This window comes from Budorcas taxicolor, chromosome 25 (genome assembly GCF_023091745.1).
Source record: "Budorcas taxicolor isolate Tak-1 chromosome 25, Takin1.1, whole genome shotgun sequence".
Lineage (NCBI taxonomy): Eukaryota > Metazoa > Chordata > Mammalia > Artiodactyla > Bovidae > Budorcas > Budorcas taxicolor.
In genome coordinates this window covers 32,099,688-32,115,945 of record NC_068934.1, presented here as the reverse complement: position 1 = coordinate 32,115,945, position 16,258 = coordinate 32,099,688, and the positions used below count along the sequence as shown (strand labels likewise).

General features: G+C 46.3%; 1 protein-coding gene across 2 annotated transcripts in view; it reads left to right on the top strand.

Moving 5' to 3' along the window:
• ETS1 (ETS proto-oncogene 1, transcription factor) overlaps positions 1 to 16,258 on the top strand; it is a 74,537-nt gene that overhangs the window by 40,371 nt on the left and 17,908 nt on the right. The window contains exons 4-6 of one of the 2 annotated variants that reach the window (XM_052661666.1): positions 2,966 to 3,043; positions 4,187 to 4,435; positions 8,989 to 9,249. In XM_052661666.1, the coding sequence (XP_052517626.1) occupies positions 2,966 to 3,043; positions 4,187 to 4,435; positions 8,989 to 9,249 (588 nt within the window). The remainder of the gene's footprint in view (positions 1 to 2,965; positions 3,044 to 4,186; positions 4,436 to 8,988; positions 9,250 to 16,258) is intronic. The other variant, XM_052661667.1, reaches the window with a different exon arrangement.

The following is a 16,258-nucleotide window of genomic DNA, read 5'->3' as shown; positions in this document are numbered from 1 at the left end:
AGGTACACCTTTTCCATCTGAAGCAGAAGCCAGGGTTATGTCGGGACGTCGTGTTGCAACCTTGTAATGACATGGCCTCTCCTACCAGCCTCTTCCAACCTTTTTGGATCGAGTGACTCATGCACCACAGTCCGGGCTGAGTATAGAAACAGCAGCAGGCGGCAAACTTGGGTGTTTTTGCGCTTATTTTTCTGAATTTCTTCTTAAAATAAATTGCAGTTACCAGCAGTCAGCAGTGCCCTCCAGCTGACTGTAAGCCTAGAAGCCCGTTGCCCTCTCTGACCCAGGCCCACCCTTTCCCTGTGGTCACCAGCCCCAACCCCTGGTGCAGACGCGGGAGGCAGGGAGCAGAGCTCAGGCTTAGCACTTTTTAGTCCATATAATACCTTCCTTTGTTTAAGGATATTTTCCATTCTGCAATGCCCAGGAGAGACCCAAATTAGACTCCTCTGGGCACAGAAGTGTTACTTTTTTTTCTCTCCCCCTTTCTCCTCAGCTATAGCTGAAAAATAAATAAATAAGCAGAACTGAGAAGTAGGTGAATCTGGCCCAGGACTGCTGGGCGGCGGTACCGGCTTCCCCGAAGCCACGCCGTGATCTCGGTATAACTGCACACAAACCATTCATAACGTGTTGACGTGAGCGCCTGTTTATAGAGGGAAAGGATACGGCAGGCTCAGAGCAGGTCTGATGCAAGCATTGGCTTATAAACACGGCAGTGGACTCTTATCAGACTGTGTCACCCAGATATATGCTGCCAAAGCCCCGCATCCCTCTCGTCAGCACCCCAGGGCAGCCAGGTGGTCTGCAGTGTCAGTCGGCTCTGATCGGTTACACCTCATCTATGCAGCATTTCCTTGTTTCCAAAGGGCTTGGAAATAAGTTTTCCTTTTTTTAAATTATGAAGTGATGGTAACACATTTACAGAAGTTTTGGAAACTATAGAACAGAGGTACATATAGCTCCATTACATAATTATTTTTTAAGTAGATAAATTAAGATTTTTAGTTGGAGTTTCAATATCAAACTCTCAAAAATTAATAGGATGAATAGACAGAAAAGTTTGCACTGTGAACCAGTCCGTTTGGATTCTCAAAGCAACCGTGGGACACAGGAAGGGCATGTCCTCTTAGAGTGAGTCCTTTCTGTAAAATGAGGACAGGTCAGGTGGTTCTTCAACATCACTTGTTTCCTTACACCTGGGTCTTTTCAGCCAAACTTCGCGTCCTATGTTCTTTGTGTAGTGATATGGACTCATGGCGGGGAGCTTCTGGCTTTGTTGTTATTCAGCCACCAAGTCACGTCCGACTCTTTGTGACCCCATGGACTGCAGCACGCCAGGTTTCCCTGCCCCGCATCACCTCCCAGAGCTTGCCCAAGTTCCTGTCATTGAATCGGTGAAGCCATCCAACCATCTCATCCTCTGTCGTCTCCTTCTCCTTCTGCCTTCAATCTCTCCCAGCATCGGGGTCTTTTCCAGTGAATCGGCTGTTTACCTTCCTGCAGAGGAATCATACCAGTGAATTTAGGAGAATGAGAGAGTAATGGAGTGAGTTTGAGAACGTCTCACCCATTTTCAAGGGGACGGAGGACTGTGCTTCTTCAGATCCTCCAAGAGCTGAGCGAGATGTTTGTATTGAGGCTACAGCTTTTGTTCTGTGATTAAAGTAAGGCAACCCAGTGCTGAAAAAAACATAGCAGTTCTGGGTGGGGTGGCAGGCCAAAGGTACAGGGGATGTTTCAATCTGATAAGCTGCTGAAGCAGAGTTTAATCATTTTATCTCAGCTGGGAACTGTTTTTCTGTGCAGGCATGAACTTGTTTTCCCAGCAGTCTCTGCTCCCAACAAGCTATCAGATACCTGAGGAAAAACCCAAACCAGCCCCCTCTGTCTACGTCTGATTCTTACAGTGAAATGTAATCCGACTGTTGGATACAGCAGTCAGGGACTACCACCAGATTCCAGGGTCATCAGGAGATCTACAAGTTCACTTGGGTTCAGTGGAGAAGTTTCTCTGCTTGGTTACCTTCATCTGTGTCCTACTCTCATTCCTATGGAGCTTGGCACCAGGACAGAACTTTGGTTATGTGGCTCTCCCGTCATATTTCACCAAGTAGAATCACCTTACTAGTGTCTTATCTGGGCCTGAACTTGAAATCTGAGGGCAACAGAAAAAACACCAAACACCAGATATCTGCTGGAAGAAGTGGAGGCTCTGAAATCTACCCGCTTGCACTTCCCTGGTGGTTCAGTGGTTGGGACTCCACACTTCTGGCGCAGGGAGCAGGGATTCAGTCCCTGTTTAGGGAACTGAGATCCCCCGTGTGGTACAGCATGGCCAGAAATAAATAAAATAGCAATGAGAATAATAAGAAAATAATAAAAATCTTCCTGCCTAAAAAGATTGTCCTATGTTTCTGAAAAACTTTGGACCTGATCTGTTTGAATGTTGGCGACTGATTTTGGTAAACTCCCAAGGTGTCGGGAAGATCCACTGGAGAAAGAAATGGTAACCCACTCCAGTATTCTTGCCTGGGAAATCCCATGGACAGAAGAACTTGACGGGCTCCAGTCCACGGGGTCGCAAAGAGTCTGACACGACTGAGCAACTAAACAACAACAACAATAAGATGTCTTCAAGCCCTGGAGGCTGGCGGCACACGCATGCATCAGAAAGAGGGTGGATGCCTTCCCAGCCCTTCGAGATTACTCATGGGCGTGCTTTCCAAGATATTAAATCCCCTTTTCCAGCTACTGAAATCATAAACTTAGCCATACTTTGGTGAGCTCATCCGTACACAAGCCTCCAGTCAGGGGAGGCTCAGACACTAGCTCAGTCAGGGAACATGCAGATTTTCTCTCAGTGGGACTGAGATCACTGTGGTCCTCGCCTCCAGGGTCCTCTTCTGCTGAGCACTGCTTGCATGCTGACCTCTTTGTTCCCTTCCTTCCTGGTCTGTTGCAGAGGATGTGAAGCCATATCAAGTTAATGGAGTCAACCCTCCCTACCCAGAGTCCCGCTATACCTCGGATTACTTCATTAGTAAGTTCCTTCTGCCTCCTCTTCTCTCTTCCTGCTCACTGTGATGGGAACTTAGGAAAGGAACCCTGTCCTAGGCCATCTTGGGCTCCTGCCTGGCAGTTCTACAGAAAATAATAGCTTTGGGCATGTAGACTCTTGAGGACTTGCCTGGTGGCCCAAAGGGTAAGACTTCATCACCATCCAATGCAGGGGGTGCAGGTTTGATCCCCGGTTGGGAAGCTAAGATGCCATGTGCCTCGTGGCGAGAAAACCAAAACATAAAGCAGAAGAAATATTGTAACAAATTCAATAAAGTCTTGAAAAATGGCCCATATTTAAAAAAAAAACCTTAGAAAACATGTAGACACTTGCTTATTTGCTTTGTTATTCCTGCAAAGCACAAGGTTTCAACCTCTTGCACGTTTTATTCACCTGCGTGCTTCTACACTGGGGTCTCGCTGATATCCTCAGCGTGACAGATAGTCACAGAGGGACTGCTGTTTGCTTCCCTCCAGTGGTCCTGTTTGACCGTGGGCCATGTGGTGGCCAACAGAGGTTCAGGTCAGGGATTTTGATCTTGTTCTTTCCTTTTTGCTAGTACAGGCAACAGCATTCCCTTTGAAATCTTTCCTTCAGGGCATGCTCTGCAGCTTCGCGTTCTGTCTCTGAGCAGAAAGCCTTGTCCTCCTGGTGCCTGATCCCTCACCCGGTTGCAGGAATGGCCGGAGGAAGAGAATTAGTGTAGGGCTGTGCTTATCTGATGGCTTTGCTTTCAAAGGGTATCTTAAGTAGGTTTGTTTTCGCTCTGTGGTTTTGCTTTATTATGATCTGTATACTCACAGCAACAGTGAGTTTATTGTGTGCTAGAAAGGGTGGTTGTGTGCTGTCCTTGGATCTTCGTCACAATGCCCTGGGGAAGATTGCCATCATCCCTGTTTTGAGATGAGAGAATTCAGTCAGAAAAGGGAAGTGCCTGTCAAGGGCCATGGCCCTTAAGTAGTGGAGCAAGATTGAAAACCCAGGCCCTTTTGACTTCGAGTATTTGTCTTTTATTCCCTGAGGTAGTCAGCTTGGTTAACATCATGGGGCCCTTGTAAATGGGGAGGGAACAGCCTATTTTCAGTACTCACCTCTCCTCTCTCCAATCGCACACTCTGTTTCCAGGCTATGGTATCGAGCACGCCCAGTGCGTCCCTCCCTCGGAGTTCTCCGAGCCCAGCTTCATCACAGAGTCCTACCAGACTCTCCATCCCATCAGCTCGGAGGAGCTCCTGTCCCTCAAATATGAGAACGACTACCCCTCGGTCATCCTCCGGGACCCTCTGCAGACGGATGCCTTGCAGACTGACTACTTTGCCATCAAACAAGAAGTGGTGACCCCAGACAACATGTGCATGGGGAGGGCCAGTCGTGGTAGGTCACATTTCTGCTCTAGAAGTTTCTAAGAATTGCCTTGCTTGGTGCATTTCCTAGGTTCCATTTTTTTTTTCCTCCTCACTCTTAGCCACGGGCATTCCTGAGTTTTTGCTCTTCCGTCTTAAAATGTCTAGCTGTTAAGAACTTTGTATCATGAAGTCTTAGCCGAGGCTTTCATGATGACCGAGACTGTGGATCCACGGTGGAATTGAAATCCGGCAGGAAGACCAGTCGCGTTTCTTAGTTAGGTACGATATTTCACCAGATAATAATTTTAGGTGCATGCGTGCTTTATTTTCCTTGAGAGGATTTTGCTTAAGGAGGACACAGTCACATAAAAATGATTCTGAGAAGCCTCCCGGAGAGAATGGATCTCCACGTCGTCCTGGTGTTTGAATATTCCCGAGTCGGACTGCCCCTCCTGGCTTGGTGTCTGATGACCTCTGCTTCTCAGCCTGGGCTTCCCAAGCTCCTGTGACTTCTTTGGTTTGGGAAGATAGAAGATGGTTAACCAACAGCTTATTTGGAACCAGTCATCAGCAGTGTGGTCTAAGTGTGTATTTAGCTAGAGGACCAGGGAAAGAGGTGGCCAGAAGCTTCCAAAACTAGATACTCTCTCACATAGCCGTGACTCTTAGGACAAAGGTAACATATTCACTGACAGTGAACTGCATGGTTCTGAATAGAGCTGACTGACCTTACAAAGCCAAAAAAGGTTAAATACCCTCGACTTTAAAGATCAGGACCTAAACACTCAGAGACACAACCCATCTAGTGACCTGTCCAGACTCTTTGCTCTGATAGAAGGACAGTCCTGTATAAAGACAGACTTGCTCATGGGAGAGGAACTAGCTGATTTTTTTTTTTTTTTTAATATTCTGGATGTTACCTTTTATGTAAAATGAAACAGAAATAAGACATGATTTCAGATATTATAGAACTCTTCCTAAAATGAGAGTAAATTAGGTTTCAGAGAAAAGGGAACAGAAGCCCAGAAATGTTAGGTGACACATTATTATTATTATTATTATTTTTGAGTTTAAGCATCCTGAAATTTTCTAATTCAAATATACAGAAGCTTACCCAGGTTCCTGCCAGTCCTATAATCTACTTTTCTGCCAAATATTTGAAATGATGCTACAGATCACTCAACAGGAGAACTAGCTTGACTCTTCTGATGGATAAACTGGAAAGAGTTACAGACAGGAAAGGAGCAGGAGGGAGTCTTTCCAAGTGGCCGGCCTCTCAGTGATGTCTGCTCAGTGCTGACCTCGCTCCCTGTCCTGAGGCCACGGCCTCGTGGGCCTCACACTGTCAGCTCCTTTGAGTGTCCAGGCTCCGACTTCCTTCCAGCAGGCCTGCGGAGGGAAAGTCCCAGCAGAATCGGAGCCTGTAATCTGCCTCCTTGGGGCCACGGGGTGTTTGTGTTTCAGACAGAAGGGGATGGGTGGGACCAGCGTTACCTTCCCCTTCTGTATTTTTGGATGCAGGTCTATTTAAATACTTACACTCACATGTGTACCTTTTTTCTCAGGCGGGTCACAGCAACAGAACGCCTGTCTTTCTCACGGGGTTTTCTGTGAGTGTGCAGTGAGGCTGTGCATGCGCGTGCGCGAGTGTGTGTGTGATGGGGGGCCCAGTGTGCTGTCACTTTGGGCAGGACTGTTGCCGTTTGTTTTCCACTTGCGTCTGGCTTTGCTTTGTGTAACTGGCCTCTTCCCTCTCCTTCTCTCGGTTCCTGCGACCCCAGAAGAATGATGGTGGGCCACACAGTGAACTGCACAGAGAAACAGGGAGACTTGCTCTCTGGCCTCGTTCTCCTTTGCTCACACAAAGCATCTCACCACACAAACTTGGGGGCAGACTGTTTTGTTCATGGTTGCTTTTTTACGAGTGAGAAGTGCTGCAAACAGGACGTATTCCAGCGGGGTGATTGACTCTGCCATGGCAGGGTTGGGGTAGACTGAAAGCATCACTGTTAGTTGAAGATGATGAACAATAATCGCAGTGTTCCCAGACTGCATTAGGGTAGACAGTGTGTTTCTATTCCACTTCCTTGGACTCAGAGAGCTGTCTTCTTTGTGCTGGTCTGTTGAGTGGGCCGCCATGGGGCTCCCCCACCTCTTGCTTTGGGTGCCCTGAGGTCTGTGTGGTGGGGTCAGGGAGCTTTGCAAGGACCTCGCCGAGATGTTTCTCAGGAAAGCCAGTCGATGGATGTCTTAGAGGACATGAGCTTCCCCGCCCCTGAACACAGTAGCCTAACTGAGCGACTCATCTAGTTGGAACCAACCCATTTTGGGAGAAAAATACCCGTAAATGAAGGTTCCCAGCTCTAGGATTGTGAAAGAGAGCTGAAATGAAAGCAGCCTCCTGCTATAAACCACAGCTCTCAACAGAGTTGCATTTGGCTTATGTTTGAGAGGCTGCCAGGGGGCGGTTATGGCCTCGTTCAGTGTCCCTGCTTACTGGGGTTCCTTGGAACCTCAGCTGTCCAGCGAGTGGAAATTCCAGTCTCCACGCCCTCCCAGTATAAAAATGACTGACGGAATCATCTCAGGGACTTCTGAGTGTAAATGCAAGGGACTTGATGGAGTGTCCTCATGAAAATATAAACTCTTTCTTAGGCTTTTGGTATGTTTAAGATGGACAGCTGGAATGGGCAAACACCTTTTTATGGGAGGCCACAAAATTTCCTGTTGTGTTGAAAAGAGGCTGCTGCGTTCTTGGTTGGGGTCTGTTTTCTTGAGACTTTTAATGTGAGTTTCTGGAAGGGACAGTCCCTTCTTTTTAAAGTTTTTTTATTTACAACATTTTGGGGGAGTGTAGTGTTTTATAATGTTGTGTGAGTTTCAGGTGTACAGCAAAGAGAATCAGTTTATATATACATATATCCACTCGTATTCTTTTCCCATGTAGGTCGTTACAGAGTATTAACTAGATGATAATGATAATAATAAAAAGTTGCAAATGTGACCGTGGACTTGGCAGATGGGGCCGACAGCTCCGAGGTTTTCTGGGGATTGCCGTTCTTTGAATGAGTGGTTGGAAGAAGGAATGAGACGAAGCAGATAACTAACTGTATTTTCGTTCCAAGCAGTGTTGGAAGGGATAAGAGGCTCAGGAAATTTACAAGAGTAGATAATGCAGAAATTACATATTTAACTTCTTTTATCTGGGGTTAAAAATCTTTTTTGGAAGCGGTATATCTTCCTTCCTAATTACTGTATATTTAATGTTGGTTTGGACACCAACATTAAATATTTGAATTTCATTGTCTTAACGAATTTCCTCTGTTGTGAAGGGGAGGATACACCAGAAACTCACTAGCGTTACTTTGTATATACCAACTTTCCTCTGGGATTTAGACGTCAGAGTAGGCCGGCCAGCCTTGACTCGCAGGTATTTCTGCCTGCACGTCTGTCACAGTCTCTGGCCTCTTGACTTTGCTGGACTCAGTCAGCCATTTAATCTCCTGTGATTTAATTGAGGTTGCCTGGAAAGTATCTGGAAATAAAACATAAGAAATATTCCTGTGAGCCTTTTCAGCAGTTAGCTGCATTTGTTTCTGTCCCCTCCTCCACGCCCCGTTTTCAGCCTCCTTTTAAATGGCATTTTTTGCCAATGGAAATTTCTCTAGGAGCTATTATGCAATCATAGCAGCTGTTTATAACCTGGTTTGGAAAATTAATGAACTTGCATGATCTTGTGGTCAGTTAAGAATGCCTTAAGCAACTCACAGAGTAAAGGATTTCTGCCATTGCTATGGACCTTAACTCTTTAATCAACTTCTTTGTTTTTTTTTAAATTGCCTTTGTTTCCCTAATAAAGCACAAATTTCAAGTACAGATAGTGCTCGGTAAAGCATATGGATTTCTATTTAGAAGAATGATAATGTTTTCTTTTTTAACCTCCTGGCAAAAAAAACATCTCATGACTTCTTTTTCTAGTTGAGAAGGCATAGAGGCGGTACGATGTACATTTCAAAGAGTGTTTGGAAAAACGGCTAAAAAATAGTGTTTTAGTTCCAAGGTCAAGGAAGGTCAATCCTCTCCTAGTGTAATGGAATTTTTTTTTCTTATGACCAAAATATTTTGCCAAATGGGGTCTTTTGAAATCATCTCCCTGGCTTGAGTTAGGGTAGAGGGTGAGTTGAGCCTGATGCAGCTCAGATTTCTTCATCCACTCATTGGGTCTAACTCATCGGCCAGAAATCTCGTCATAACAGACGTGTTTCTCAGCCTGTAGGTTTCTGGTTGTGGAATTCTCGTTGTTCCAAACACTGCTGTCTCCTCCTGGCAGAGATGAGTAGCAACACCCGGCTCTGAGTCTTGGCCCTAGGGGCTCTGGAGCAAGACCGGACCATGCACGGGCCTCTCAGGCTGGGTCCAGGCAGCCCCTCTTCCCCGGAGCAAATGCACGCACCTCCATCCCCGCCGGCCGCTCCCTCTCTGTATCCCTCCTGCACATCCTCACCGAGAGGGTTTCACAGTGTCTCTTCCCATCCCTCCTCCCTGCCCTCCTCCCGGCTCCTCCTCCTCCTCCTCCTCCAGGTAAGCTCGGGGGCCAGGACTCCTTCGAGAGCATAGAGAGCTATGACAGCTGTGACCGCCTCACCCAGTCCTGGAGCAGCCAGTCGTCTTTCAACAGTCTGCAGCGCGTCCCCTCCTACGACAGCTTCGACTCCGAGGACTATCCAGCCGCCTTGCCCAACCACAAACCCAAGGGCACCTTCAAGGACTATGTGCGTGACCGTGCTGACCTCAATAAGGACAAGCCCGTCATTCCTGCTGCGGCCCTGGCCGGCTACACAGGTAGGACTCCTGGCCTCCTCCCGCCCTCTGGGGTGGGCTCCCTGGACACTTCTGTGCTGTCCCCAGCCCCTAAGGTTACCCCCTTTCTAGGGGACAACTAGACTCTGAGAGGTTGGGTTAGCCTCTCAGGTCACTCTGCCGATAGCCATTGGGTTTTGGAAGCAAATTGTATCATTCTGTTTCAGGGGATTCTTTCCAAGAGTAGTAGGAAAACTGATATTTTGAATCTGTAACTAGGGGAAGGGAATTCTGTCCATCTGGTACTTCTGGAAATTCTGCCTTCCCGGCCTAGCATCAAGGGGCTGCTTCTTACCTGCTCTTTGAGGGCTCTTTGAACACAGAGCCAGCAGCAGCGATGCTGAAAGCCATCACTGAATGGGTCTACTCCCTGGACTCATCGACTCATGATCAGGCAGGAGTGGAAATGGGAAAAGTGCCCTCAGTCACCCTACACTCAGGCTAGATCCTGGCCTCTAGAGGAAACCTTTGTTCTCACTGAGCTTTATTATTGCCTTTTTTCCCTCAGGAGTGAAACTTGTAGTCATGTTGAACAAAAGAAAGATCATAGAGAAAGGAAGGTGTATGTTGAGAGCTTGGACTTTGATTGAGAATCTGGTCCAAGAATCTGAATTCATTGTCCTTGGGAAGGTTTGAAGAGTGTATCTGAGATCTACGCGAGGAGTAGGAATATATTAATGATCAGATCTTTTCTGTAAGGTTGTGCCTGCTCAATCTCTTCAGTCCAGCACTTTGCAACCCATGGACTGTAGCCCACCTGGCTCCTCTGTCCGTGGGATTCTCCAGGCAAGAATACCAGAGTGGGTTGCTATGCCCTCCTTCAGGGGAACTTCCTGACCCAGGGATCAAACCCACGTCTCCTGCAGCTCCTGCATTGCAGGCAGATTCTTTACTGCAGAGCCACCAGGGAAGCCTGTAAGATCATAGTGTTTCTAAAATTCAGAAATTGTGTTGTGAGTGGAGCTTGTCTTAAGCTTCGAATGCGCAGCGGTGGTCTTGGCCTCTTGCAATTTATCCACCCTGGGCGAGTCATCATGTGAAGACCCTTTGTGTGGATGAAGACAGACACCTCAATCTGCATTTCTAGAGAGGTGTCTATCTGATCTTAAGACTGAGCTCTATCCCTGTTTTTGTGTGAGGGAAAACTCAAGGAAACTCAGCTGACCTTTGAGAACAACTCACATGCTTGGAAAAGTTCCTCCTCCTTCATGGATCAGGGTTGTGTCCCTTACGTTGCATCCCTCCAGCTCTTTGTATAGTTCAGTGCATGCATAGGTGCTCAGGAGTCATGTTTGGATTTTGAAGTAGTAACCAGAACTATATACAGAGTCGTGGGCCAGAAAGAGCTTAATAGTCACCTACTTTTTTCTTTCTACAATATTCCCCAAGTCCTTGCTTGAGCATCACGAGTATTGGGAAATCGCTGTTCTGCAAGGGGGTCAGTCCCTTCCCTCTGGGCAGCAGACAGTAGAAAGTTTGTGCCTTTCTATTAATGACATTTGGAATACAGAAAGTATGTAAAGTGTCTTTCAGGATGTATGAGAGTGCTGTGTGTACTCAGTCGTGTCCGACTCTTTGCCACCCCATGGACTTGTAGCCTGCCAAGCGCCTCTGCCCATGGGATTTTCCAGCCAAGAATCCTGGAGTGGGCCATCATTTCCTTCTTCAGGGGATCTTCCCGACCCAGGGATCGAACCTGCATGTTTTGCGTCTCCTGCATTGGGCGGGTTCTTTACCCCTGCGACACCTGGAAAACCCCTTATAGTAACACTTAGGTATTTTGAGAACTGGACTCCAGTTGATGGAGGAGGAGGAAGAGATTGCGTAGTTAGGAGGGGGAGAAGAGGTGGCTGTGAAGTGAATTTGGGCTGTGGAGGTGGCAGGCATCTCTGAGTGGCTGTGTTTGCCTCTCTTCTTGTGATGGAAGTGCTGTCATTTGCCCAAGCGTAAAGGCTGCCACCTCTCCTCCCCCTGCCACCCGGACTTTCAGGACCAAATCCTCAATGTAGCTTCTCCTTATTAAAGGTCTTGCCTTATTCCCCCTGACATAATCTCTACCATGACCACTGTCAGCAGGCATGATCATAATTCTTCTCCTTCAACAGTTTTCATCATTTTCTTTTCGTTTGGTGTGCAGTTCTGAAAATTTTGCTAGTTTAAGGTGGTTTTGTGGATAATCACATTAAGTATAGTGACTTTTAAGTTCTAAAGTTTGGGTTATGGCCAGAGAAAGCCTTATGATTTAGGTCAACCTGCATGGGGTAAGATTCTGGTAAGGAATCGTGGCTACTCTACACAAAGTTTAGAAGTTTCTAGAAATGGTGAAAGCCTGATCTCTACCTCAAATAGAAACTCTGCTGAAAAGGGCACGTTGTATAAGTTATTGGAGTCCTTGATGGGAGAAGCCTGCAGAGCTCATACTCGACAAGTGATTTGAAGAGTTTCAGCTAAGATGATCTTAACAAGAGTCATCTGAGAATTGGAAATGTCTCCAAGTGTCGTAGTTTCAAGGAGAGAAGGAAAAGGATGAAGTGGAATGTTAAGACCTAGGAGTACGAATTTGGACATGAAGACAGCCATCAGGAGAGCCAACACCAAAATGCCCACCTGTGAGCCTTCTCACAGGTGGGCATTTCTCATCCAAAGCCAAACAGATCAGAACATCTAAAGCTCTTTTCAAGACAAATTTTCTTCCAGGAATGTCCTGGAAGTCTGAGTTATGTTTGATGTCATCCCTTATTTGGGCTTCCCTGTGGTGGCTCAGTGGTAAAGAATTCACCTGCCAATGAGGAGATGGGGGTTCGATCCCTGGGTCAGCAAGATCCCCTGGAGAAGGAAATGGGAACCCACTCCAGTGTTTGTGCCTGGAGAATCCCATGGACAGAGGAGCCTGGAGGGCTACAGTCCATGGGGTTGCAGAGGCATTGGACACGACTGAGCACGCATACACTTCTTTGGGTGGATTGTTCTAATGATTGGTTCTTCCCCCATTGTTCCTTCCATCCTTTTATTCCTTGCTCTTGTTTCCTCTCTCTCTCTCTCTCTCTGTCTCTAAGGGAGTAGAATATTCATTGAATGGGACAGAGGAGAAAATGATTATCCGTTAATGATCTCAAAAACTCCAGTGGTCATTTGAACTAAAATACAATTTTTAAAGTATCTTATCATTCAGCTTTTTCTTCTTCGTAACTGGGGATTTTACTTTTCAAGCCATCTGAGATAGAGGTGCAAACAATAGCCCAGAAAACAGAAGTCCTCCATGCTCCCCCCCCAGCCCTCACACACTGTGTGATTTTAGGCAAATTTACCTTGTACCCTCTTCTACTTTTAGCGAAGTGGAAGTGTCCCTCCCTCTCTTGGTAGGAGATCTGTGAGCATGTAATTGAACTAACTCAGTTAATGAGACAAATGCGTGCCAGACAAGTTGCTAGACGCGGGAGAGAAAGCTCAATCGTAACAAATCAATTATTTCAGCAGATGTTTCTGAGCACATGTTGAGTACAGATAAGTGCTCGTAGGCCTGGAAGGTTCACTATCTTGACGAATTCAAGATATTGTCATTGTCCTTAGACTTGAACTGGATTTTCTTATTGCTGTGGTTTGATGAAAGTCAGGATTTATTTGGCATGTGGTGTTAGTCGCTCAGTCATGTCCGACTCCCTGCCACCCCATAGTTGGTGTATGAGGAGTGGTCCAAATTTGGGTGGCTTTCTTCCCCAACCCCCAGCCCCTCCCACCTCCGCGCCCCCCCCCCCCCCCCCCCCGCCCCATGTTCACTATCTGGTAAATATCTCTTGTCCACAGTGAAAACTATATCTTGCCCCTCATTGTGACCTCTCATCATCTCGGATACATCCTAGGGAACGGGCCAGGGAACGGAACATGCTTCCCTAGGCCCCTCCACCACCTGGGAAGTGTGCAGTGACTGGAGTTCTTATAAATGAGTCTCTGAGTCTATGCAGATATGCCAAGATGACCTGAAGTTCGGAAAAGTACTTTGGAGAGTGGAAATCATTGTATAAGTGTTGGCAAAACTCTTCATTGCTCATAAACATCACACCTATTTTCCATCTCAAGTTATATGCTTTTTTTTCTTTAAATCTGTTTCCTTTATATTTGCTTACCTCCAGGATATGTGTGGCCACACAGTAGGAGCACATGTATACCTTTTATGTCACCTGAACTAAAGGATGTCTGTATAGATTCCCTGAACTGGGACGTGAATCCATTTTCCTGTCTCTGGGAGCCCAGTTCTCTGTCCATTACACCCTCAAAGGAATACATTTTACTTCTGATGCTGTCTTAATTACTGCACTGTAAGTGTGGAAATCAGTTAGAAACTGAATTTTCACATTCTCTTGCACGGTTGCATTCTTCCTCCCAAGATAAGAAAATTGCATCAACCTTCATTGGGCTCCCAGGGCAACTTGTTAAATTAGGTCAAGATGTGGGGGCAGATAACATGGCTTGAAAGTCTGCCTGTTAGCTGAGTTGAGAATACATCAAATGCAACACTGGCTTCCGCCAGAATGCACCTTCTTACCTTGCTGGGACTGCTTGTGATTATCAAACTGATACAATCAGAAAGCTCCATTTTCTTTTGTTTGAAGATATGTTATGAACCCCATCTGATTACAAAACCATCTGAGAGAAGTGGCCCAGTGTTTTCTGTGTATTTGATGGACCTAGACAAAATGCTCTCTAGATCCTTGACAAACATAGGCATCCCTGGGTTTTTTTCCCCCCATTTCAGTAGGTGTAGAGTAATATGCTGGATTTTCAGTGTTGATCCTATCCCTTCTCTGTCCCTTCAGGCTCCTTTTATCAATGACAAAACTGAGACACACAAAAATGACTTATTCCAAGCCTTCTGCAGGAAGGTGGCTCTTGAACTGAAACTTAAGTGCTGGATGTCTCACCTGAGTATGAAATCTTTTAAAGAATGAGAACACTCATTGGTTATCTCAGTTACTCCCATTAGAGTACATTCAGGGCCTTGTGCCTTGCTTGTCACTCATTAACACTATGCAGGGGAAGGGGGCGTGGCATGCAGGAGGGGGTGGAGCTATGGTCTCTAAACCACCTTCATAGAACTTCACTCCAGATTGCCAGACTTTAGTTGATACAGATAAGGAATTCTTTCCTGTCACTCCTGCAGTTGGTGTGGAGCAGTCCTGCTGGTAATAGTTGTGTTGTCAGTGTGTGGGTGTGGCCCCAGCTTTGTGTTGCAATTGTTGTATGAAGTGCTCAGGGTCTCTTCTTTATCATGGAGCCTGGGAAAAGGCTAAGCTCCAAGCGATTCATTACCTGTAATGAAATTATGATTTACTATGCTGTGTAGACTTATGAATAGCTGATCCTTCAGCCTCTGAAAGACTACATTTGAGATCATCAGGAATTCAACTTGCAAATATTTTTGAGTGAGACATCGCACAAAGGGGTAGCCTTGTAGAAACGGAAGCCCTAGACAGTCCCCCATTGCTTTTCAGTTGAGTCGGTTCAGTCGCTCAGCCGTGTCCGACTCTTTGCGACCCCATGAATCGCAGCACGCCAGGCCTCCCTGTCTATCACCAACTCCCGGAGTTTACCCAAACTCATATCCATCGAGTCGGTGATGCCACCCAGCCATCTCATCCTCTGTCGTCCCTTTCTCCTCCTGCCCCCAATCCCTCCCAGCATCAGGGTCTTTTCCAGTGAGTCAACTCTTTGCATGAGGTGGCCAAAGTACTGGAGTTTCAGCTTTAGTATCAGTCCTTCCAATGAACACCTAGGACTGATCTCCTTTAAAATGGACTAGTTGGATCTCCTTGCAGTCCAAGGGACCCTCGAGTCTTCTCCAACACCACAGTTCAAAAGCATCAATCCTTCAGTGCTCAGCTTTCTTCACAGTCCAACTCTCACATCCATACGTGACCACTGGAAAAACCATAGCCTTGACTAGATGGACCTTTGTTGGCAAAGTAATGTCTCTGCCTTTTAATATGCTATCTAGGTTTGTCATAACTTTCCTTCCAAGGAGTAAGCATCTTTTAATTTCATGGCTGCAGTCACCATCTGCAGTGATTTTGGAGCCCCCAGAAATAAAGTCTGACACTGTTTCCACTGTTTCCCCATCTATTTCCCATGAAGTGATGGGACCAGATGCCATGATCTTCGTTTTCTGAATGTTGAGCTTTAAGCCAACTTTTTCACTTTCATCAAGAGGCTTTTGAGTTCCTCTTCACTTTCTGCCATAAGGGTGGTGTCATCTGCATATCTGAGGTTATTGATATTTCTCCCGGCAATCTTGATTCCAGCTTGTGCTTTCTCCAGCCCAGCGTTTCTCATGATGTACTCTGCATATAAGTTAAATAAGCAGGGTGACAATATACAGCCTTGATGTACTCCTTTTCCTATTTGGAACCAGTGTGTTGTTCCATGTCCAGTTCTAACTGTTGCTTCCTGACCTGCATATAGGTTTCTCAAGAGGCAGGTCAGGTGGTCTGGTATTCCCATCTCTTTCAGAATTTTCCACAGTTCATTGTGATCCACACAGTCAAAGGCTTTGGCATAGTCAATAAAGCAGAAATAGATGCTTTAGCATCCATTGCTTTTTGCCCGAGATAAACTTTCTTCTCATTTTGTGGATAAATTGGAGCCCGTCTACCCTCACACAATAACAGAGTCCAAGGGCCACACCCAAAACCTGGGCGTTTTGACTGGTCATTGAGTTGTAGGGTTCAGAAACATAAAGGTACTGCTAAGACATGTTTTTGAAAATAAACAACGTCCCTGCAAAAGGAAGGGCTTCTAAGCCCTTTGTTTCAGAATGAAACGTGAGCTTGGGCGGCATCACCTGAAATCACGGTTTTCTGAAGGAAAGCTGGATTGCAAAGTCATCTAAGTGTCCTCAGGTACGACCCCCAGGGGAAGCTTCTCATATGAGCCTCAGTCACTGATGAGGAAAGGAGAGGGGGTCCCCAGAGCAGGAGAAGACTGTGGTGTGAATTGG